Source organism: Heterodontus francisci, chromosome 5 (assembly GCF_036365525.1).
Source record: "Heterodontus francisci isolate sHetFra1 chromosome 5, sHetFra1.hap1, whole genome shotgun sequence".
Classification (NCBI taxonomy): Eukaryota; Metazoa; Chordata; class Chondrichthyes; order Heterodontiformes; family Heterodontidae; genus Heterodontus; species Heterodontus francisci.
The window spans coordinates 99,118,334-99,143,549 of record NC_090375.1 but is presented as its reverse complement, the minus strand read 5'-3'; the positions used below and the strand labels follow the sequence as shown (position 1 = coordinate 99,143,549).

The 25,216-nt window shown below is 45.5% G+C and overlaps 1 protein-coding gene across 7 annotated transcripts in view; it reads left to right on the top strand.

Annotated features, from left to right (window-relative positions):
- st18 (ST18 C2H2C-type zinc finger transcription factor) overlaps window positions 1-25,216 on the top strand; it is a 476,845-nt gene that overhangs the window by 419,404 nt on the left and 32,225 nt on the right. For all 7 annotated transcript variants that reach the window (XM_068031828.1, XM_068031829.1, XM_068031824.1 and 4 more), the window contains 3 exons: window positions 19,413-19,634; window positions 23,631-23,722; window positions 24,818-24,921. In XM_068031828.1, coding sequence (XP_067887929.1) covers window positions 19,413-19,634; window positions 23,631-23,722; window positions 24,818-24,921 — 418 coding nt within the window. The remainder of the gene's footprint in view (window positions 1-19,412; window positions 19,635-23,630; window positions 23,723-24,817; window positions 24,922-25,216) is intronic.

Here is a 25,216-nt window from a genome sequence, read left to right as displayed (position 1 = left end):
TTGGCTGTAAAATGATTTGGGATGCCCTGAGGTTGTGGAAGGCACTGGGTGGAATTGAATGAGGCCAGCAGGAACAGGGATGGAGGTGTGGGGAGCCAGAGAGTAGTGACAGACACACTCACCCGGAATTCCAAAGTTGTTACGCCATTTCCAGATTTTGTCAGCAGTGAGAAAGCTCCAAGGTGGCGTCACTGCTCCAACAAAACAGGACTGCAATTTAAATTGGAGAAAAGCTTGTTTTAATACATTTGCATGGAACTGACTGCAATTCAACGGGGCATTTTGAATTAAGTCAACAGCAGGCGGGAATCACACGCCTTCTGATCCCCAGCCATTGAAAGGTGGTGGCACCAAGGCGAGGCCTCAGTGCCATCACGGGAAGGCAGCCATGATAAGGGAAGAGAGAGGAACGGACGGCTTGGTCTCGGGTGACAGGAGCCGGTGGCCATAGTATCGGGTGCTGGGCTCTCTGCAAGGGTGGGCACTGAGGGGCATTAGCGCATATTCCGAGGAGAGTAGCAAAGGGAAAGGTGCCAAGGCAAGTTTGTCTCTGCATGGACAGTGCTCTGGAGAGCTACTGATTAGCTGGAATGGGTCTCATACACCCTATCTTTGTGGACTCCTGTGGCGCAATGCTGCAGCTCTGATGGAGGGAGGGCCAGGAGGCAGCTGCACACACCCGTGAAGCTTGAAGAGGTGAGCAAAAGCAGCTGGCTATGTTGTGCAGGTCTGTGCGCATTTTTGGGATCTATGCTGCAGCATGGCGCATAAGTCAGTGATGGCCTCCCTGAAGAGCTGCAGTCTTCGTTGACACTGCCGCTCGGACAGCTGGAGATAGCTGAGGTGAGTCTGGTACACTCTCGGGTGCTGGCGTGCCCTTCTTGACTATTGCTGCTTTATGGGCTTCGGTTATCACCCTATGCCTGTGAGCCTGAAGATCACCATGCAACTCAACTTTAACACATCTGACTCTTTCCAGGGATCCACCAGGTACATGCGTGGGGTTTCCCAGGCAGCAGCCCACCGCTGCATCAAGGAGGTAACCAATGCCCTATTCAAGAGGGCCGGCACCTATGTGTGTGAGCGGACCGACCCTGACAGTCAGGTTGAGAGGGCCATCAGCTACGGAGCCATCACTAGATTCCCCCAGGTGCAAGGTGTGATAGACTGCACACATTTAGACATCAAGGCTACTGTGGAGCAGTCAGCTGCCTTCATCAACAGGAAGGGCTTCCATTCAATCAATGTTCAACTGGTCTGCGACCACTGAAAGTGTTTCCTGCAGGCGCATGCCCGCTTCCAGGGAAGCAGCCATGACGCCTACATATTTCAATAGTCCCAGATGCCACAGCTTTTCCAGCCCCCTGCATGCCTTCAGGAATGGATTCTTGGGGACAAGGGTTACCGGTTGAAGACATGGCTACTCACACCTGCGAGGAATCCTCGCAATGCAGCGGAGGAGAGGTACAATACTTGCCACGGCTCAATTAGAGCGAGCATCGAGCAGGCCATTGGGCTGCTGAAGATGAGATTCCAGTGCCTGGATCGATCTGATGGAGCCCTGCAGTATGCCCCAGAGAGGGGTTCACGTATCGTGGTAGTCTGCAGTGCTCTGCACAATCTAGCACTGTAGAGGTGGGCGGCCTTGCATGAAGAGGAAATGATTGATTGCCAGTCCTCAATCGACAAGGAGGCTAATGAGCAGGCAGCACTGGATATTGAGCCCCTTGCACTGGAGGCTGGGCACATTGAGAGATGGGCAAGGGAGGCAAGAGACAATCTCAAAAATATCCACTTCCAGCCACCATGATGGCGTCTCAAAGTGAATTCAATAAAGATTCACCTCACTGTATTCAGTCTGTCACCTCCTTTCTATCTGGATTCCGTGCCTAGCGCCTAACAAAGCACGTGCTTCGACACATCTGAGACGCTTACCAAACGTGACCTGTTCCTATAATGACAGCCCAATGAGGCAGCAAGGATGAAGGCAGCAGCTCACAATTCAGGCATGGAAGAATGAGTATTTCACAATAATTAATGTGAATTGTATTAATGACAAAGGTTTATTAAACAATATAAATGGTGAATGAAAAACATCCATGAATACCCAAGCGTGTCTCGGTGCTTTTTTTAATACGTTACCTCAGCTGATGAGTCAGTACTCCTCCATGTTGAACAGCACTTGGAGGAAGTACTGAGGGTGGCAAGGGCACAAAATGTACTCTGGGTGGGGGACTTCAATGTCCATCACCAAGAGTGGCTCGGTAGCACCACTACTGACTGAGCTGGCCGAGTACTAAAGTACATAGCTGCTAGACTGGGTCTGCGGCAGGTGGTGGGGAAACCAACACAAGGGAAAAACGTACTTGACCTTGTCCTCACCAATCTGCCTGCTGCAGATGCTTCTGTCCATGACTGTATTGGTAGGAGTGATCACCGCACAGTCCTTGTGGAGGCAAAGTCCCGCATTCACATTGAGGATACTGTTCATCATGTTGTGTGGCACTATCACCGTGCTAAATGGGATAGATTTCGAACAGATCTAGCAATGCAAAACTCGGCATCCATGAGACGCTGTGGGCCATCAGCAGCAGCAGAATTGTACTCTACCACAATCTGTAACCTCATGGCCTGGCATATCCCCCACTCTACCATTACCATCAAGCCAGGAGACCAACCCTGGTTCAATGAAGAGTGCAGGAGGGCATGCCAGGAGCAGCACCAGGCATACCTCAAAATGAGGTGTCAACCTGGTGAAGCTACAACCCGGGATTACTTGCATGCCAAACTGCATAAGCAGCATGCAATAGACAGAGCTAAGCGATCCCAAACCAACGGATCAGATCTAAGCTCTGCAGTCCTGCCACATCCAGCCGTGAATGATGGTGGACAATTAAACAACTAACTGGAGGAGGTGGCTCCACAAATATCCCCATCCTCAATGATGGGGGAGCCCAGCACATCAGGGCGAAAGATAAGGCAGAAGCATTTGCAACAATCTTCAGCCAGAAGTGCCGAGTTGATGAACCATCTCGGCCCCCTCCTGAAGTCCCCAGCATTACAAATGCCAGACTTCAGCCAATTCGATGCACACCGCGTGATATCAAGAAATGACTGAAGGCACTGGATACTGCAAAGGCTATGGGTCCTGACAATAATCCAGCAATAGTACTGAAGACCTGTGCTCCAGAACTTGCCGCACCCCTAGCCAAGCTGTTCCAGTATAGCTACAACACTGGCATCTACCCGGCAATGTGGAAAACTGCCCAGGTATGTCCTATACACAAAGTCCTGGAACTCCCTTCCTAACAGCACTGTGGGTGTACCTACCTCAGATGGACTGCAGCAGTTGAAGAATGCAGCTCACCACCACCTTCTCAAGGGCAATTAGGGATGGGCAATAAATGCTGTCATAGCCAGTGACGTCCACATCCCATGAATGAAAAAAAAACGCTAACGAGTGACTCTATGCGGTGTGACCCTGCACTAGCTGCTGAAATGGAGGCTGGCAGCTGATCAGGCTGTCCCTTGGCCTGGGATGACTTTGGCAGACGTCCCCTGGGTGCCTTTGGCCTGGAAGGTCCTGGATGGCTGAGGTTTGCTGCACATGTGCAAGAGCCTTCTCAGATGTTGCAGTTACTGGAGCTGGGGTCACTGGCAGAAGGGCTAAGGAGCTGTTGTCCACACTCAGACTGACCTGAGGGGAGCCCCCAGATATCAAAGTCAGCCTCCCCTCAATCCTTTCAAGGCTCACTTGAACTTCGTTGCTCACCAGAGAACAGTGAGGAGCTGAAGAAGACTCCAGGTACCTCTTCCTTTTCTTGCCTTGCCACTGCTGTGTTGAGATCATGGCCAAGGTGATGATGTGCAGGTCTGTGCGCATTTTTGGGATCTGGCTGTCCATGTGGGTTGCCAACCTCTCAATGGAGGAAGCCATGTTTCACTTGCCTGAGACATGGCAACACTCATAGCATGCATGGGCTCCTCCATCATTCACTCATGGTCACGCATTGCCTCTGACAGCTCTGTCAGATGTTGCCTTACCTCTCTCTGCAACTCCAGCACATCTGTGCCGTCAATACCAAAGGCTCGTCATCAGCCTCAGGCTCAGCATGGGCCTGGCCACCATAGTCCTCCAACTGTCAGTGGCCTCGGTTGTCACAGCCTCGGTCAGCTGCTCGGGCATGTGTGTAGTGGTGTAACTAGCTTGCGACCCTGAATCTAAGGCCAAGTGCATACCTACCAACGTAAACATCTCTGTACTGGTGGAAGGTGCAGAAGAATGATGTGATGGTGCATCCGCTAACTGCTCCTCCTCCTCAGAGGTTGGCGACTGGCCTCCTTCAGCTTGCGTCTCCTGCAGAAGATGACCTGCATGAGAGAAAACAAGCATCTGTCGGTTAGGTTATGTGGACCGCATTGTGCTAAACATGCGTGATGTGAATCCCCAGAAGTATGGTGGAGGGCAAAGGAACACAATTCTCAGTCTCTTGTGCAGAGACTTCTGTCTCAGCACCCACTATTGAGCAGTCACCCTGTGCTCCTGCTAGGCTCCAGTGCCTCTTCTTCAGCCATAGACAAAGGCCGGAGATCTGGGATTCTCCCGTCAGTCCTCAAGACCTCCCTCGTGTTATGGGCCCATTTGTGCTGCAAGTGGAAATAGGGACATAGTAAGACTTCACAGGAAGAGCAACAGAACAGTTATGCTAGAGGCTGCTGTAGCGTTTTGAAAATTGCATTGTACATATTGTTCACTTGAGGCTACCAGCTGAGGGAGCTGAAAGAGAAAGTGAAAGTAAAACATAATAAAGAAGACTCCAATATGTTCAAAATCATGCTGCTTCTGTCTCAGTTTCTGCCTCATATTTCTTACTAAGCTCAGTTAAATCTTGCTCCAGTCCCGAGAACATCCCAATGACTACGAGGTAAATAGAAAACAGATGGTGAGAAACAGGAAACATTGCTTTCAGGTATGAAAATTTTGAAAGGGTTTTGTCTACTTTTTACAGACAGCATTTTAAGTTGGAGACTGTGTTGGCATGTCAAACAAAAAGCTTGGACAGTGGAGACTCACACACCGATCTCTCCAAAATAACCATCCAATCAAAAAAAATCTCAGATCATTGCAGACAAATTTCCTCTGAAAGGAAAGCGATCCCGGATCCCTGAACACATGCTATCACTAGTATTAGCAGTAGTAAGGTTATTATTACAATTGGTAAGGTTTATTAATATTGGTAGGGATAGCAGCAGCAGGGTTTATTAGCAGCAGGGTTTAATTATCGTACCAATGTTACTATCTAATAGTTAGAGGAATGGCAGGGTTGCTCCAATTTCTGGAGTGCACATCCTGTGCTCTGTGGGATCTCCAGGACACTTCTCGGGTCCTGGATAACCATATGTGCAGGAAGTGTCACCAGTTGCAGCAGCTTGAGCTCTGGGTTTCGGAACTTGAGCAGCAGGTGGCATCACTGTGGTGCATCTATGAGGTTGAGAGCTTTGGGGATAGCACATTTATAGATATGGTCACCCTGCAGCTTGAGAGTATGTAGGAAGAGAGGGAGTGGGTGACCACCAGTCAAGGAGAAACAGATAGGTAGTGCAGGAGACCTCTGAGTGTGTCTCAATCTCCAACAGGTATTCAGTTCTGAATACAGAGGAAAGTGATGATTCATCTGGGGAGTGCAGCCAGAGGCAAGGCCATGACACCACGGGTGGCTCAGCTGCACAGTGGGGCACAAGGAAGACTGGAAGAGTGATAGTGATAGGAGATTTGATAGTCAGGGGAATGGACAGGCACTTCTGTGGCCGCAGACGTGAATCCAGGATGGTATGTTGCCTCCCTGGTGCCAGGGTCAAGGATGTCACTGAGCAGCTGCAGAGCATCCTGAATGGGGAGGGTGAACAGCAAGCAGTCATGGTCCACATTGGTACCAACAACATAGGTAGAAAGAGGGATGTGGTCCTGCAGAAAGAGTTTACTGAGCTAGGTATGAAATTAGCAAGCAGGACCCCAAAAGTAGCTATCTCCGATTACTCCCAGTGCCGCGTGCAAGTGAGTACAGGAATAGAAGTATAGTTTAGTTTAGTTTAGAGATACAGCACTGAAACAGGCCCTTCGGCCCACCGAGTCTGTGCCGACCATCAACCACCCATATTATACTAATCCTACACTAATTCCATATTCCGACCACATCCCCACCTGTCCCTATATTTCCCTACCACCTACCTATACAAGGAGCAATTTATAATGGCCAATTAACCTATCAACCAGCAAGTCTTTGGCATGTGGGAGGAAACCGGAGCACCCGGAGGAAACCCACACAGACACAGGGAGAACTTGCAAACTCCACACAGGCAGTACCCAGAATTGAACCCGGGTCGCTGGAGCTGTGAGGCTGCGGTGCTAACCACTGCGCCACTGTGCCGTATAAGACAGATGAATGTGTGGCTGGAAAGTTGGTGCAGGAGGGAGGGCTTTAAATTCTTGGGATATTGGGACCGGCTCTGGGGGAGATGGGACCTGTACAGGCTGGACTGGTTGCACCTGAACAGAGCCGGAGCTGAGTTCCTTGCAGGACGTTTTGCTAGGGCTGTTGCGAAGAGTTTAAATTAGTTTGGCAGGGGGATGGGGACCAGAGGGTGGACTCAGTTGGGACAAAATCAGAAATGAAATGGAAGGCAGAAAATTAGTGGATGAGTCTGGAAGGCAGGAGAAACAAAGTTTGGAAAATAAAAAAAAGAGTTTGTCAGTGCTCAAGGGTATCTACTTCATTGCAAGGAGTATAGCCAATAAAGCAGACAAGTTGAGACACATGGCAGTATGATATCATAACTATTACAGAAGCATGGCTTAAGGAGGGGCAGGAATGGCAGCTGAAAGTTCCTGGTTATAGGGTTTTCAGATGCGATAGAGAGGGGGATAAAATAGGAGGGAGGGTGACAATTTTGGTCAAGGAAACTATTACAGCTGTGAGGAGGGATGATATGTTAGAAGGTTTATCAAATGATGCCATATGGATTGGACTAAGGAACAAATAAGGGACAATCACACTGCTGAGAGTGTACTATAGACTCCCAACAGTCGGAGGGAGATAGAAGAGCAGATATGTAGGCAAATCTCTGAGAAGTGCAAAAATAATAGGGCATTAATAGTAGGGGATTTTAACTACCCCAATATTAACTGGGATAGTTTTAGTGCGAAAGGAATTGAGGGAGCAGAATTCTTGAGGTACATTCAGGAGAACTTTGTTGGCCTGTATGTAGCAAGTCCAACAACAGAGGGTGCATTTTGGACTTAGTTTTAGGAAATGAAGCTGGGCAGTGGGAAAGCATTTTGGTAGCAGTAATCATAATTCAGTCAGTTTTAACATAATTATGGAAAAGGACAAGGATAGAAAAGGAGTTAGAGTTCTCAATTGGGGCAAGCCAATTTTGCTAAGCTGAGGAGTGATTTAGCAAAAGTGGACTGGAAGCAGCGAGTTGAAGGTGTTAGAGCAGTGGGAAGCATGTAAAGGGGAGATTCAAGGGGTTCTGAGTAAACATGTTCCCACAAAGAAAAATGGTGGGGCGACCAAATCTAGAGTCCCATGGATGTCAAGGAGCTTACAGGGTATGATATTGCGGAAAAGGAAAGCTTATGCCCGAGTCCAAGAACTCAATACCACAGAAAGCCAAGACGAGTATAGAAAGTGGAGGGGTGAAATCAAAAAGGAAATTAGGAAAGTAAAGAGATGGCATGAAATAATATGGCAAGCAAAATCAAGGTGAATCCAAAGCTGTTTTATCAATACAGTAAGAGTAGGAGGATAACTAAGGAAAGAGTAGGGCCCATAATAGACTAAAAAGGTAACCTCTGTGTATGGGTGGAAGATTTTGATATGGTTCTTAATGAATACTTTGCATCTGTTTTCACAAAAGAGGGGGTTGATGCAGATATTGTAGTTAAGAAAGAGGAGTATGAAGTATTGGATGTGATAAACATAGGGAGAAAGGAAGTATTAATGGGATTAGCATCCTTGAAAGTTGATAAATCACCAGGGACGGATGAAATGTATCCCAGGCTGTTAAAAGAAGCCAGGGAGGAAATAGCTCAGAGTCTGTCCATCATTTTCCAGTCCTCACTGGATACAGGTGTGGTGCCAGAGGATTGGAGGACTGCTAATATTGTACCTTTGTTTAAAAGGGGAGCGAGGGATAGATTGAATAATTTCAGGCCAGTCAGTCTAACCTCAACAATGGGAAAATTATTGGAATCAATTCTGAGAGACAGGATAAACTGTCACTTAGAAGGGCAAGGATTAATCAAGGATAGTCAGCATGGTTTGTTACGGAAGATCTTGTCTGACTAACTTGATTGAATTTTTTGAAGCAGTAACAAGGAAGATTGATGAGGGTAGTGCAGTTGATGTGGTCTACATGGATTTAACAAGGCTTTTGACAAGGTCCCACATGGCAGACTGGTTAAAAAAATAAAAGCCCATGGGATCCAGTGAAATGCAGCAAGCTGAATACAAAATTGGCTCAGTGGCAGGAAACAAAGGGTAATTGTTGACAGTTTTTTTGTGGCTGGAAGGCTGTTTCCAGTGGCCTTCTGCAGGGCTCAGTACTAGTTCCCCTGTTTTTTGTGGTATATATTAACAATTTGGATGTAAATGTAGGGGGCATGATCAAGAAGTTGACACAAAATTGGCCACATGGTTGATAGCGAGGAGGACAGCTCTAGGCTGCAGAAAGATATTGATGGTCTGGTCAGATGGGGAGAAAAGTGGCAATTGGAAGTCAAGCCAGAAAAGTGTGAGGTGATGCATTTGGGGAGGTCAAACAAGGCAAAGAATACACAATTAATGGGAGAATACTGAGGGGTGAGGAGGAAGTGATGGAACGTGTCATCAATAGTGCCATCAAGCGGCACTTGCTTAGCAAGAGCCTGCTCAGTGACGCTCAGTTTGGGTTCTGCCAGGGCCACTCAGCTCCTGACCTCATTACAGCCTTGGTTCAAACAGAGACAAAAGAGCTGAACTCAAGAGGTGAGGTGAGAGTGACTGCCTCAACATCAAGGCAGCATTTGACCGATTATGGCATCAAGGAGCCCTCGCAAAACCGAGGTCAATGGGAATCAGGGGCAAACTCTTCGCGAATTAGAGTTATACCGAGTGCAAAGGAAGATGGTTGTGGTTGTTGGAGGTCAATCATCTCAGCTGCAGGACATCACTGCAGGAGTTCCTCAGGGTAGTGTCCTAGGCCCAACCATCTTCAGCTGCTTCATCAATGATCTTCCTTCAATCATAAAGTCAGAAGTGGGGATGTTCGCTGATGATTGCACAATGTTCAGCACCATTCGCGACTCCTCAGATACTGAAGCAATCCATGTAGAAATGCAGCAAGACCTGGACAATATCCAGGCTTGGGCTGATAAGTGGCAAGTAACATTTGCGCCACACAAGTGCCAGACAATGACCATCTCCAACAAGAGAGAATCTAACCATCTCCCCCTGACATCCAATAGCATTACTATCGCTGAATCCCCCACTATCAACATCCTAGGGTCTACCATTGACCAGAAACTGAACTGGAGTAGCCATATAAATACCGTGGCTACAAGAGCAGGTCAGAGGCTAGGAATCCTGCTGACTCCCCAAAGACTGTCCACTATCTACAAGGCACAAGTCAGGAGTGTGATGGAATACTCTCCACTTGCCTGGATGGGTGCAGCTCCAACAACACTCAAGAAGCTCGACACCATCCATGACAAAGTAGCCCGCTTGATTGGCACCCCATCCACAAACATTCACTCCCTCCACCACCGACGCACTGTGGCAGCAGTGTGTACCATCTACAAGATGCACTGCAGCAATGCACCAAGGCTCCTTAGGCAGCACCTTCCGAACCCACGACTTCTGCCAACTAGAAGGACAAGGCCAGCAAATGCATGGGAACACCACCACCTGCAAGTTCCCCTCCAAGTCACACACCATCCTGACTTGGAACTATATCACTGTTCCTTCACTGTCACTGGGTCAAAATCCTGGAACTCCCTTCCTCACAGCCCTGTGGGTGTACCTACCTCCCATGGACTGCAGCGGTTCAAGAAGGCAGCTCACCACCACCACCACCTTCTCAAGGGCAAATAGGGATGGGCAATAAATGCTGGCCTTACCAGCGACGCCCACATCCCATGAATGAATTTTTAAAAAGTGAGGGACCATGGAGTGAATGTCCACAGATCCCTGAAGGTAGCAGGGCAGGTCAATAAGGTGGTTAAGAAGGTAAATGGAATCCTTTCCTTTATTAGCTGAGGTATAGAATATAAGAACTGGTAGGTTATGCTGGAACTATATAAATCATTAGTTAGGCTACAATTTGAGTACGGTGTGCAGTTCTGGTTACCTCATTACAGAAGGGATGCAATTGCACTAGAGAGTGTACAGAGGAGAGCTATGAGGAAAGATTGGATAGTCTGGGGTTGTTCTCCTTGGAATGGAGAAGGCTAAAAGGAGATTTGATTGAAATGTACAAGATTATGAGGGGCCTGGATAGAATAGATGTGAGGGGTCTATTTACCTTAGCAGAGAGGTCAGTGACTAGGGGGCATCAATTTAAAGTGATTGGTAGAAAAATTAGAGGGGAGGTGAGAAAAACTTTTTTTCACCCAGATAGTGTTGTGGGTCTGAAAATTACTGCCTGAAAGGGTGGTAGAGGCAGAAACCCTCAACGCATTTTAAAGGTGTCTGGATATGAACTTCAAGTGCTGTAGCCTGTAAGGTTGGCTGGCGCAGACAGATGGGCCAAGTGACTTCTTCCAGGCTGTAAACTTTCTATGATTCTATAACAGAATAAAGGAGACTCCATTATATTCAACATCATGCTTCTTCTGTCTCAGTCCCTGCCTCATATTTCTTACGAAACTCAGCTAAACCTTACTCCAGTCCCGAGAACATCATCCCTTGTCCCCTGATGAGATCTCCTACATGGTTTCTTCCCATGTCCACTGTCAGGGGAGGTATTGGGGATGAGTTGTGAAAGAAGGTGGCCTGTCGCCAAGAAGCAGCCATGCATCTGCCAGGATGTGGTGAAGCCTCACCCCCTTGCCAGCACCTTTGTTGTCACTCCCTCCCCATGTCACGCTCCTTGCCGTGGAGCCACATACAAGCCCCAAAGAGGAGAGAAGTATGAAGGACTCATCTTGGCTGGATGAAGGAGGTTATTGACCCTCTTCCAACACTGGATCCAGTTGCGTGGAGTGACCTCACAGCTGCTAACCTCCTCTGCACTATCTATCCAGGCATGTGGATCTCTTCTTGCCATCCCTTGAAAAGAGGACCTCCCGCTTTTCCCCTACAGCCTGGAGGAGAATCTCCAGGGAGGCATCACTAAACTGTGGGACCACCCAGGGTCTTGCCTCAGTCATAGTGCCAGGTTGCTCCCGTTGTGTGCCAATGGTGGTACATCCTTCTCTGGGGTGCAGGGATGGGTGGTGTCCAGAAGTTGCAACAGCTGTTCACCTGGTCCAGCTGTAATCCAGAATCAGTGATTCACTGAAAGGCAGCATTACTATCAGGGATAGCAGCACTTTAAATATGGTGCAGCATCTACATTGGAGTCATGTGATGCGCAGTTACCACTTTGGAGCCTGCCCCTGTTGCATGATTGGACAGGCCCTGTGCCTCCAATTTGTAAAGACTGTGTGATCACGGTCGGCCATCCGCACATGTCACAGACGGCGAAGGTACCTACTTCCAGTCGCTAAATTCAGCCCACTATATAAATGCAAGACTTTCTTTCTATACTTTTAAAATTAACCTAAAATAACTCCTTATGTCTATAACGCTTAACTTTCACCAAGTAGAAACTGTAAAATAATGCAGTATGATGAAATGATAATTTGTGTGTGAAATATGTTGAAATCATTTTCCCAGAATAGAATTTGTCCTGTCACTTAATAACAACAACTTTCATTTATATGTAAAAACTTATCTGCAGAAACTTCACAAGAGAAGTAGATGGACAAGCAGGTGTCAAGCCATGAACGGAGAGGTTGGGAGGGGTGACTGAAAGCTTGATCAAAATAATCGGCTTTGAGTAGATTTTTAGAAGTAGAGAGAGAAATGGTTTAGTGATGGAGTTTCAAAATGTAGGGCCCACATGGCTAAAGGTTCTGTTGCCAGTGATAAGTAAATGGAAAGCAGAATGCACAAAAAGCTATAAGCATAATAACAAATGATGATGGAGCAGAGATAAAACTGAAGAAGGTTTCACAGCTGGCATGGGGCAAGACCATAGAGGACTTTGAAGGTGAGGCAGAGGGTTTTAAATTCTATGATGGGAACCAATGCATGTTAGCAAAAAAAGGGTGATAGACAAGTCTAGAAGTGATAAAAACATAGGTAAGGGTCTCAGTGGTAGAGGGAGTGAGGTAAAGCATGCAGGCAGTGCTGTGAGGGGAAGGTAAGTGATCTTGGGGCTGGATGGGATGTGAACTTGGAAGCTCAGCTCCAGGTCCAAAAATTCATCAGGACTTTGCCTGATCTGATTCAATTGAACATTTGAGTGGGGAGGAGGATGGGGTCAGTAGGAAAGAAGCAGAGTTTATAATGCGAACTAAAATGGATAACAACAATCTTTCTGCTGTTCAGTTAAAAGAAGCTGTGACTCATTCATTATGTCATGAAGCTGATCAGATTGCATGGAGGTAGTAATGGGGTTAGGAGAGTTAGTGGAATGCTAATGCTTCATGTTATCACCCTATGTCTGCAGATTATGACATTTACTGCAGTATGTAGATGAAGAGGAGATGGACTGACGATTATGGGGTGGAAATTGCTTACAGCCCAATGCTCCCTGCATACAGGGGAAACCAGTTTCCAGTTTGGGCCCGAAAAAAGACATTAGGCCCCTTATTAGTATATTCAACGGGCTTAACACCTGTTTTATTCGGGCATCAGGGACGCCTCTACAACTCCAGAACCAATACAGCATAGGACATGTTTCTAATACTGTTCAGGCGCTGGAAGTTGTCTTGTTCTGATAGTGTATTTGTTAATATGTTCACTATAATCATTGAAATATATGTTTATGCTAATATGTGTGTCATCACAGGAAGTGATGCAATATCACATGGTTCAGTTTTTTTTATTCATTCAGGGATGTGGGCGTCGCTGGGTAGGCCAACATTAATTGTCCATCCCGAATTGCCCTTGAGAAGGTGGTGGTGAGCTGCCTTCTTGAACCGCTGCAGTACATTTGGGGTAGGTACACCCACAGGGCTGTTAGGAAGGGAGTTCCAGGATTTTGACCCAGCGACAGTGAAGGAACGGCGATATAGTTCCAAGTCAGGATGGTGTGTGACTTGGAGGGAAACTTGGAGGTGGTGGTGTTCCCATGCATTTGCTGCCCTTGTCCTTCTAGTTGGTAGAGGTCGTGCGTTTGGAAGGTGCTGTCTAAGGAGCCTTGGTGCATTGCTGCAGTGCATCTTGTAGATGGTACACACTGCTGCCACTGTGCGTCGGTGGTGGAGGTAGTGAATGTTTGTAGATGGGATGCCAATCAAGTGGGCTGCTTTGTCCTGGATGGTGTCGAACTTCTTGAGTGTTGTTGGAGCTGCACCCATCCAGGCAAGTGGAGAATATTCCATCACACTCCTGACTTGTGCCTTGTTGATGGTGGACAGGCTTTGGGGAGTCAGGAGGTGAGTTACTCGCCTCAGGATTCCTAGCCTCTGACCTGCTCTTGTAGCCACAGTATTTATATGGCTACTCAACACGCCCAACAACTGAGGACAATCCTCCCAAACACAGTGTTCAGGAGGAGAGGACAAACAGTTCGAGAACACAACCACATGTCAATGTCACAAGGTCTGGTCGAGTCAGCCGACAATGAGCACAGTTCCGGGTGTAGACAACACCTTGAAAAGGGGTGTTTCAAATGTTCTTGTTATAGTTGAATGTTTAATGTAGTTAGTGTTATAGTTGTCAAATTTCTTATTGCTCATAAGGGGTGCCTATTCACGTACATATTAATGTTATACTATATGAGGTTGTAGTTTCAGGGAAGGTAGATGTTGTGATAGTGTATTTGTTAATACATTAAATATAATCATATAAATATATGTTTATGCTAATATGTATGTCATCACAGGAAGTGATGCAGTATCACATGCTTCAGTAGTCTTGTACAGTCTGTTAACACATGTAAGCTGAAGCAACAGCAAGTCTCCATTAAAGCTCTGCATTCAAACCTTTATGGCTGCCTTTCAGCTTCATTTTTATTGGTCTAGAAAGAGATAATGCAACAGTCCTTATAAATTGGATGACTGTACCCATTTGCCACCCAGAAAACAAACAGAGCAGTCCAGTTTTGTCCCAAAGAATTCTTCACACTTGGTATTGAGGGTAAAAATGCAAGATGAGGGACATTGTTTTGAAAAGGCTGTACATTGTGAAGAGAAGCCAAAGCCTTCCTTGCCCTCCAGGAAGATCCTGGAGTAGGAGTTTTTGGCTGCAGACAGTGTAGCATGATAATTCTGGACATGATGAAGACAGATTTGCCAGTGAATGAAAAGACCACTTGTGTGCCTTATATTCTCCATGTTTGAGTACATCAGTCCTAAAATGAATAATGCTTTATTGCCTCTGCTGTACTTAATAACCATGCATCCAAAATTTGTCAAGGTAATGTAGCTTTTAAAATAATGTTATTTAAATCACTTGTATATCATAAAAAGAAAAATGACAGAATTATGTCAGGGAGTGAGGGAAAAATAACTACAAGTGATGTCAGCACAAGGCAAGGTTCTGATTGGTGAGTAGCTGGTGAGTTATTTTTATATAGGTCTTTAATAAGGCTTTAGTTTATTTTTGTTAAGTTAGTTCATCTAACACATTGAGGCATGCAGGGCACTTCAGTCCTGTGGAGTGCACATCCTGTTCCATGTGGGAATTCCAAGCTGCTTCTCATGTCCTGGACAACCACATGAGCAGGAAGTGTTGTCAGCTGGAGCAGCTCAAGCTCCAGAATTGGAGTTACTGAGATCCATCCACAAGACTAAGAGCTATGTGGATAGCATATTTCTAGAGGTGGTCACCCCGCAGCTTAAGGGTGTGCAGGCAGAGAGGGAATGAGTGACCGCCAGGTGGATCAAGCAGGTAGTACAGGAATCCCCTGAGTACATCTCACCCTCCAACCAGTCTGGTGTGTATAATGGTTCCTCTGCGGAGTACAGCCAGAGCCAAGTCCACGGCACCACAGGTGGCTCAGTTGTACAGGGTGGGGGGCAGGAGTAAGCTTCAGAAAGCTTCAGAAAGCAATATTGATAGTAGATTTTATAATTATGAGAACAGACAGGCATTTCTGTGGCTACAGACATGACTCCAGAATGGTACGTTGCCTTCCTGGTGCCAGGGTCAAGGATGTCAGAGTGCTGCAGAGTACTCGGAGAGGGGAGTGCGAACAGCCAATGGTCATGATCCATATCAGTACCAACAACATAGGTAGAAAGAGATAGTAATCTCCGGATTACTCTTACTCCCGGTGCTACGCGTAATGAGTATAGAAAGAGGAGGATAGAGCAGATGAATGTGTGGCTGGAGAGATGGGGCAGGAGGGACATTGGGACCAGTTCTGGGGAGGTGGAACCTAAACAACCCAAATGCTTTGCACCTCAACAGAGCTGGGACCAATGTCCCTGCGGGGCGATTTGTTAGTGCTGTTAGGGAGGGTTTGAACTAACTTGGCAGGGGATGGGTACCAGAATGTAGCACTACAAAGGAGAAACAAGGGACTGAATTTTGTTTCAGTCATGGAGGTCCCGGCGACAGGCTAGAAGGTGCCCGCCTTGGCCCAGTATCAGATCCCCGGCTGAATTCAAAGGCAGGCAGGTAATTAACTGCCCGCCGTTGGGATGCTGTCCCCTTAAAGGGACAAGATCCAGCCCAAGAGCTGCTGGCCAATTGGTGGGTCAGCAGCTCAGCAGTACCAGCAATTCTACTGGGAGCAGTGGCTACTGCTGGTACTGCAGGAGACCCAGAGCAGTGCAGATGGAGGAGGCCCCGGGACCAAGGTAAGGGGGTTGGGGTCGCCGGGGGCAGTCAGGCAGGCCCCGACGAGGGGGCGTGGGAGTGGTTGGTGAAGGCAGGGAGTATTTTGCAGTGGGGGGCCCTCCATGGGCCACGGATTTCCCCCAGAGGTACGACCCTACCCCAGGGCTGCTAGAAGCCCATCAGGTCTTAATGGGCCACTTAAATGGCTTGATTGGCCTTCCAGTGACTTCCATCCACTACGGTGCCCACTGCAGACAAAATGCCACAGGCACAGGACAACGTCTAGCACACTACCACTCAATGCCACCCCATGACAATTTGTTTGCCACCTTTTCCCCCCACTCCCCCACCACCACCCCCGTCTCCCATTCCATCTCCAAGGGCTGGATAAAATCCTGCCCAAGGTCTCCAAAGGATTGGGAGAGACTGATAGCACTAGAGTAGGAAATAGTAAGGTATTGGATGGGGTCAGTCTAAGAGGTAATGCAATAAGGTCTAAATTAAATTTATGCTGCATGTATGTTGACACACAAAGCGTAGAAAATAAGGTCGGTGAGCTGCAAGTGCAGATAACTACATGGGAATATGTTGTTGTGGCAATAACAGAGACCTGGCTCAAAAAAGGGCAGGAATGGGTACTAAATATTCATGGATACAAGGTGTTCAGGAAAGATAGGGAAGGATAGAAAGGAGGAGAGGTGGCAGAATTGATTAAGGAGAATATTACTGTGCTGGAGAGAGAGGAGGTCCTAGAGGGTCACAGACAGAATCTATTTGGTTAGAGTTAAGAAACAATAGAGGTACTATTACACTACTGTGTGTATTTTATATGCCACCAACTAGTGGGAAAGATATTGAGGAGCAAATTTGCAGGGAAATTACAGAGAGGTGCAAAAACTATAGTGTAGTAAAAATGGGGGACTTTAATTATCCTAATGTAAACTAGGATAGCAATAGTAAAGGGCAGAGAAAAAGAAAGGGTTTTGAAGTGTATTCGGGAGAATTTTCTTGATCGGTATGTTTCCAGCCAAACAAGAAAGGAAGCATTGTTGGACCTGGTTCTGGGGAATGAGGTGGATCAAGTTGATTAGGTGTCAGTAGGGGAACAGTTAGGGGACAGTGATCATAGTATCATAAGGTTTTGATTAACTATGGAAAAGGACAAAGAGCAATCTAGAGTAAAAATACTTAATTGGGAGAGGACCAATTTCAGTGGGGTGAGAACAGATCTGGCTCAGGTAAGTTGCAATCAAAATTTAGTAGGCAAAATGGTAATGGAATAAGGGGCTGCCTTTAAAGGTTGGATGGTTCAGGTACAGTCGACATATAGTCCTATGAGGGGGAAAGGTATGGCAAACAAACCCAGAGCCATCTGGATATTGAAAGAGATAGAGAAAAAGATGAAATAGCTAAAAGGGGTGTGTGACAGATGCCAGGCTGATAATACTAGTGAGAACCAGGCTGAATAGAGAATGTTCAGAGAGAAAATGAAGAAGGTAATGAGAGGCAAAGAGAGAGTATTGGAAGAGACTGGCAGCTTAGATAAAAGAGAATCCAAATGTCTTCTATTGGCATATAAATAATAAAAGGGTCACAAGAGGAGGGGTGAGGCTGATTATTGATCTAAAAGGGGATTTATGCATTGAGGTAGAGGACATGGCTGCGGTACTAAATGAGCACTTTGCATTTGTCTTTACCAAGGAAGAAGATGCTGCTGAAGTCATAGTGAAAGAGGAGGTAATTGAGACACTGGATGGGATAAAAATTGATTTTAAAAGAGGAGGTTTTAGACCAACTGGCTGTATATAAAGTTGATAAGTCACTAGGACCAGATGAGATGCATCCTAAGGATACTGAGGGAAGTAAGGACAGAAATTGTGGAGGCACTGGCGATAATGTTCTAATCCTCCTTAGATACAGAAGACTGGAGAATTGCAAAATTACACCCTCATTCAAAAAAGTTTGTAAGGATAAACCCAGCAACCACAGGTCAGTCAGTCGGTGGTGGGAAAGCTTTTAGAGATAATAATTTGGGACAAAATTAACAGTCACTTGTACAAGTGTGGATTTATTATGAAAGATAGCATGGATTTGTTGAAGGCAAATCATGTTTAACTGACTTGATTGAGTTTTTTGATGAGGTAACAGAGAGGGTTCATGAGGGGAATATGGTTGATGTGGTGGACATGGACTTCCACAAATCATTTGATAAAGTCCCACATAATAGCCGTGCCAGCAAAATTGAAGCCTATGGAATATAAGTGGCTGCATGGATATGAAGTTGGCTGAGTGACAGGGAACAGAGAGTAGTGCTGAGCAGTTGTTTTTCAGACTGGAAGAGGTATACAGTGGGTTTCCCCATGGGTCGGTGCTCAGGCCACTACTTTTCTTGATATATATTAATGACCTAGACTTGGGTGTGCAGGGCACAATTTCAAAATTTTAAAATGACACAAAACTTGGAAGTATTGTGAACTGTGAGGAGGATAGTAATAGACTTCAAGAGAGCATAGATAGGCTGGTGGAATGGATGGACACGTGACAAATGAAATTTATGAAGTGATACATTTAAAAGGAAAAAGGAGATGCAATATAAAGTAAAGGGTGCAATTCTAAAGTGGGTGCAGGAATAAAAAGACCTGGTGGTATATGTACACATATTGTTGAAGGTAGCAAGGCAGGTTGAGAAAGTGGTTAAAAAGGCATACTGGGCCTTATATATAGAGGCAGGGAGTACAAAAGCAAGGAAGTTATGATGAACCTTTATAAAGCACAGGTTCAATCTCACCTGGGCGCTGCACTTTCAGAAGGATGCGAAGGCTTTAGAAATAGTGTGGAAAAGATTTATGAGAACAATTCCAGGGATGAGGGACTTGAATTATGTGGATAGATTGGAGAAGCTGGGGTTGTACTCCTTAGAGAAGAGAAGATTGAGAGGAGATTTGATAGAGGTGTTCAAAATCATGGCGGTCTAGACAGAGTAAATAGAGAGAAACTGTTCCCATGGGTGGAAAGGTCGAGAACCTGAGGATGTTGATATAAGGCAAATGGTAAAAGAAGCTATGGTGAGATGAGGAAATTTTTTTTAATGCAGCAAGTGGTTAGGATGTGGAATGCACTGCCTGAGAGTGTGGTGGAGGCAGATTCAATCCTGGCTTTCAAGAGGGAACTGAATAAGCACCTGAAGCAATATAATTTGCAGGGCTACAGGGAAAGGGCTGGGAGTGGGAGTAGATGCGTTGTTCTTGCAGAGAGCGATATGAACTCAAGGGTCTTTTGTGCTACAACCATTCTATCATTATGTAATTACACTATTTTCTGCACATGACCTGACAGATAAAGTGGTTTACAGCGCATTGTTGCTGTCTTTCTAAGGTGCCCAGTGATAGGTTGCGATGGGCAGGGTCACATATCTGGCAAGTACTCGTCACATCGCAGTGCATCAGGTTGCCCTTTAGCCGCAAAGAGACAAAAGGAGGCTTCTCTGAATGGATCCCACTTCCCATGGAAATCTGGCAAAGCTGAAGGTACAACCTGCCCTACACCAGGTTGTGATGGATCTGGTCACATTAATGGCAGTTTTGTCACTCACAGAAGGTTAGTATGGAAACATTCTTCTTGTTATGCCTATAGTCAAAATGCACCTACTTTGTAGCCACATTTGTAATGATTGGACTCTGGAGGTCTTGCCCTGCATTGGCCTACAAACTTCAATGCAAACTAATTATATTCATTTGCATTATCTTTTAAAAGATGCTTTTTATTTTCAATACTGTCACACATGACCAAATTAAAATGTAAGAAATGCATTATATTTGTTTTATGTTTAAGAGGTGAGTGAGAATACGGAGCAAATTAAAAGATGCTTTAATCAGAGATAACTAGAGACAAAGAGGCAGTGTTATGATCTGATGATATATTTTCTGACTAGCGCTGTTGCCCTAAATACCTTTGCGCACTTTTTAAATCCATGCATTATCTCATTAACTTCAAATGGGTTAGTTGGAAAATGTAGCCCATTTCAGATGAATTTGACGTGAGCACACAACTCTTCATAGAGTCTCTCAAGTTGGATACAGAATGATGGAATACTTTTGTGGCATTATTCGTTGCAAAATATACCCAGTAACAACTAGAGAAAATGTTATAATCAGAAAGATAATTAACTGGCAGCAGGGTGGTATATAGTCAGAGGGAGTGGCCATGGGAGTCCGCAACATTGATTCTGGACCCTCTGAAGGCTCATGTCATCAGTTCAAAAATGGGCAAGGAAATTTCCTGCTGATTACCACCTACAGCCCTCCCTCAGCTGATGAATCTGTATTCCTCTATGTTGAACATCAGTTGGAAGAAGCACTGTGGGTAGCAAGGGCACAGAATGTACTCTGGATAGGGGAGTTCAATGTTCATCACCAAGAGTGACACGGTAGCACCACTACTGACCAAGTCTTGAAGGGCATATCTGCCAGACTGGATCTTCGGCAGGTAGTGAGAGAACCAAACGAGAGATAAACCTACTTGACCTTGTCCTCGCCAATCTGCAGGTCGTAGAAATATTTGTTCATGACAGTGTTGGTAGGAGTGACCATCACACAGTCCGTGGGGAGACTAAGTTCCGTCTTCATGCTGAGGATACCCTCCATCATGTTGTGTGGCACTACCATCATGCTAAATGGGAGCGATTCAGAACAGATCTAGTAGCTCAAAACTGGGCATTCATAAGTTGCTGTGGACCATCAGCTGCACTAGTATTGTATTCCATCACAACCTGTAGCAACATAGCCTGTAATATTCCTCTACCATTATCATCAAGCCAGGGCATCAACCCTGGTTAAATGAGATGTGCAGGAGAACATGTCAGGAGCAACACCTGGCATACCTAAAAATGAGTTGCCACCCTGGTGAAGCTACAACACAGGACAACATGCATGCTAAAGCAGGAGCAGCATGCTATAGACAAAGCTAGGCCATCACACAACCAACTGATCAGATCAAAGCTCTGCAGTCCTGCCATATCCAGTTGTGAATGGTGATGGACAGTTAAATAAAGAACATGAGGAGGAGGTTCCATGACCTCCCCATCCTCAATGATGGCAGAACTCAGCACGTCAGTGCAAAAGACAAAGCTGAAGCATTTGTAACCGGCTTCAGCCAGAAGTGGCGAATGGATGATCTATCTCAGCCTCCTTCTGGAAATTCCCACCAACACATCCATGTGATATCAAAAATGGTTGAGTGCGCTGGATGCAGCAAAGACTATGGAACCCAACAACATACCAGTTGTAGTACCAAAGACACGTGTATCAGAACTAGCCGCACCTTTAGCCAAACTGTTCCAGTACAGCTACAACATTGACACCTATCCAACCAACCGGAAAATTGCCCAGGTATGGAAAAATCCAGCCAGACTAATTACTGCCCCATCAAAATACTCTCAGTCACCAACAAAGTGATGGAAGGTATTGCTAGCAATAACCTGCTCACCGGTGCTCAGTTTTAGTTCTGGCAAGACCACTCAGTTGCAGCCTTGGTCCAAACATGGCCAAAAGAGCTGAATTCCAGAAGGGGGGTGAGAGTGACTGCCCTTGACATCTTTTGATTGAGTGTGGCATCAAGGAGCCCTAGCAAAACTAGAGTCAATGGGAATCAGAGGGAAAACTCTACACTGACTGGTGTCATACCTAGTACAAAGGAACATTAATATGGTGGTTGGAGGCCAATCATCTCAGCCCCATGACATTGATGCAGGAGTTCCTGAGGCCTATGTCCTAAGCCCAACCATATTCAGCTGCTTCATGAATGACATTCCCTCCATCATAAGCTCAAAAATACAGATGTTCGCTGTTGGTCACACAGTATTCATTTCCATTTGCAACTCCTCAGATAGTGAAGCAGTCCCGGCCAACATTCAGCAAGACCTGGACAACATTCAGATTTGAACTGATAAGTAGCAAGTAGCATTTATGACACAGAAACGTCAGGCAATGACTATCTCCAACAAGAGTCTAACCACACTCCCTTGACATTCAATGTCATTATTATTGTTGAATCCTCCACCATCAACATCCCCAGGGCCACCACTGACCAGAAATGTGATTGGACCATCCATATAAATACTGTGGCCACAAGAACAGGTGAAAGGCTGGGAATTCTCCAGCGAGTAACTCACCTCCTGCCTCCCCAAAGCCTGTCCACTATCTACAAGGCACAAGTTAGGAGTATGATGAATACACCCCACTTGGCTGGATAAGTGCAGCTCCAACATTGGAGAAGCTCGACACAATCGGGAACCAAGCAACCTGTTTGATTGGTACCCCATCCACCGCCTTAAACATTCATTCCTTCCAACAGCGGTATATTGTGGCAGCAGTGTGTGCCATCTATAAGATGCACTGCCAAAACTTGCTAAGGCTTCTTCAACAACATCTTCCAAACCTGTGACCTCTGCCATCCAGCAGAACAAGGGCAGCAGGCACATGGGACACCACCACCTGCAAGTTCCCCTCCAAGTCACACACCAAATATTGCTGTTTTTCCATTGGTTGCTGAGTCAAATTCCTGGAACTCCCTACCTAACCACACCATGGGAGTACCTTCACCGCGTTGTAGCCATTCAAGAAAGTGGCTCAAGGGCAGTTAGGGATGGGCAATAAATGCTGGACTTGCCAGAAATGCTCACATCCCATGAATGACAAAAGAAAATAATGAAGTATATAAAGTCAGGTCACGGACTGGATAACAATATCCAATTTTAATATGTCTAATTTGATTATATGTTGATTAAAGGCCTGCTCGGGTATGAAATTGAAACCTGACCCGGATCGGACTCGGGCCCGAGTCATTTGATTTTTTTCCTGTGCTCGACCCCACCCCACCCCACCCCACCCAACTACTGTAATAAAGTTCATTATATCAAACTTGCATTGTCCAAATGTTGTGATCCTCCATTCTGGTAGCAGGCTATTCCTGCAGAATCATGCAGAAGTTACCTCCCTGAGCAAGGCAGCACTGTGTCTGCGTCCAGCCCGACCCGACCCGACCCGAACCCGAATGCCAGACCCGGAAGACAGACCCAACCTGACCCGAACCTGACACATGTCGTCGGGTCTGGTCGGGTTCAGTTTGGGTAGCCATGCTTTAATGTTGATCACAAGTATCTTTATTTCATTTTGCATCATCCTACGTTTAAAGACTATGAATTACTGCTGACGATAAAAGCAGATGTGTGTTTCTATGATATTTTTCTGTTCGTTTTTTTTAAAGTAAATGTTTTAATGCATCTATCAAAGCAGCAGTGAGTGGAATAGCATACAAATGTGTCAACCAATCGCATTTGGTTTTGCAAATGCTAATTTTCAGCTTTAAGTGACGCTAAATTGATTTGTAGTTGAGATCATTGACACCCACAGATGAAAGGCATGTGTCCCTTAATTGAAACTACTGCTTGATTCAAAGGTACTTACATATCTGCACCACAGTACTCAGCATTTCAATATACATTTGTACAGCTTCTTAAGTAGCTGCACTTAGCAGATTTTTTTTCTTTAAACTGGACAGAAAATTGTCTTTCCCATCACATTTTTGTGTTTCCAGTTTGTCGGGTTGTCCTCGAGCTTCCCTAGCACTGAAGAAAGGCAAACTGCCAGGTGATGAATTGATGACCATCAAGCTCAGAGCAAGTAGCGGTAAGAGCAAGTATTAATTCTAATCATGAAAAGAAGACATAAAATAACTAATTAAAATCAGTTTGTTTATTTAGGTTAAGGAGAAACACCCCATCATCTCAGGTACATACACTAGATCCCATTTCTATCTAGCACTTCATTTTATCAACAGTTCTCTAAATAAGTTATCTCCTTCTTCCTACTTAATCTTTTATAATATAACTTTGACCATTTCCTTATTAAAATTCATGGCATTCTTTTACTGTTCTAATAAATACAAATTTTAGTCCAGTCTATAACTGTCTTCTTCTCTGTTTTCCCTCCCACATCAATAGCACAATGAGAAGTAGTGAGGGGAATGTATTGCTACTTCAACGATGACTTGCATTTATATAGCGCTTTGAAATAGAAAAATCTCCCAAGGCACTCCACAGAAGCAGATAACAATTCATGTAAAGACAAAGGAGGAAATACTAGGAAGGTGACTAAAAGCTTGATCAATGAGGTGGATTAAAGGAGTAGAGAGAGATGAAGAAGGCCAGGAGTTTAGGAATCCAAGGAGGAGATTTTGAAACCACCTATCTGTCAAAATGACCGACCTCAACAAAAGGCCAATAGCACAGTAGGGGTGTGGACTCCAATGCCGTGATTTCCTGCATCCCTGACCTGGTGGGTGTATCACTGGTGAGACTAGGGGTCTCACCGAAGATGAGGACTTGCTAAAAAGTGATGATAAGGAGTACTTGGAAATCCAGACTCTTATTTCAGTCTGGACCCTGAAGAAAGAATGTAACTTTAGTTAGCATTTCAGCTTCCTTACAAACAGGACTCTTTGAATTTGGTGGGAGCTGGGGTGGTGGTGTGTGGGTGGTGAGCTCTACCTCCTTGCCCTAGCAGAACACATATTCCTCTGGCTTATGGGGTGAAAAGAAATGCAAATTAAGGGACCACCCCCGATTACACAAACATCAGTGAGATCATCGCTGAGTATACACTCTGCAGTACCTAAACTAAACTTATAAGTGACCTTCAGATAGCATATGCGTTCCATAGACTGTGTGCGCCATCTATAGGTGTATTCCATATCAATAGATTTCATGCCCTTATTTTCTATAGGAGCTGAAAATGATGAGGAGATCAGTCATTTGGATGATGAGATTAAGGAGCTGAATGAATCAAACTTAAAAATGGAAGCAGATATGATAAAACTCCAGACACAGGTAACATTAGCAAGTACTGGAGCTGAATGTAACACCAGAAAACATTTAATGCATTTTTGCAGGGCATAAAAAATGGTTTCTGTGAAGAAATGGATTTGCTATACAAGAATACATTTTTCTCTTACCCAAAACAATGCTATAAATTTGGTTCCCTTCTTTAAATGTTTGAATTTATTTCTCCATTTATTTTCCACAGTGTTGAATACCTTTATGATTTAGCTGGTACCCACATCAATAAACTCAACTTCACATACAAACTAATTCTATAGATTAATAACTGCAAGCATCTTAGTGC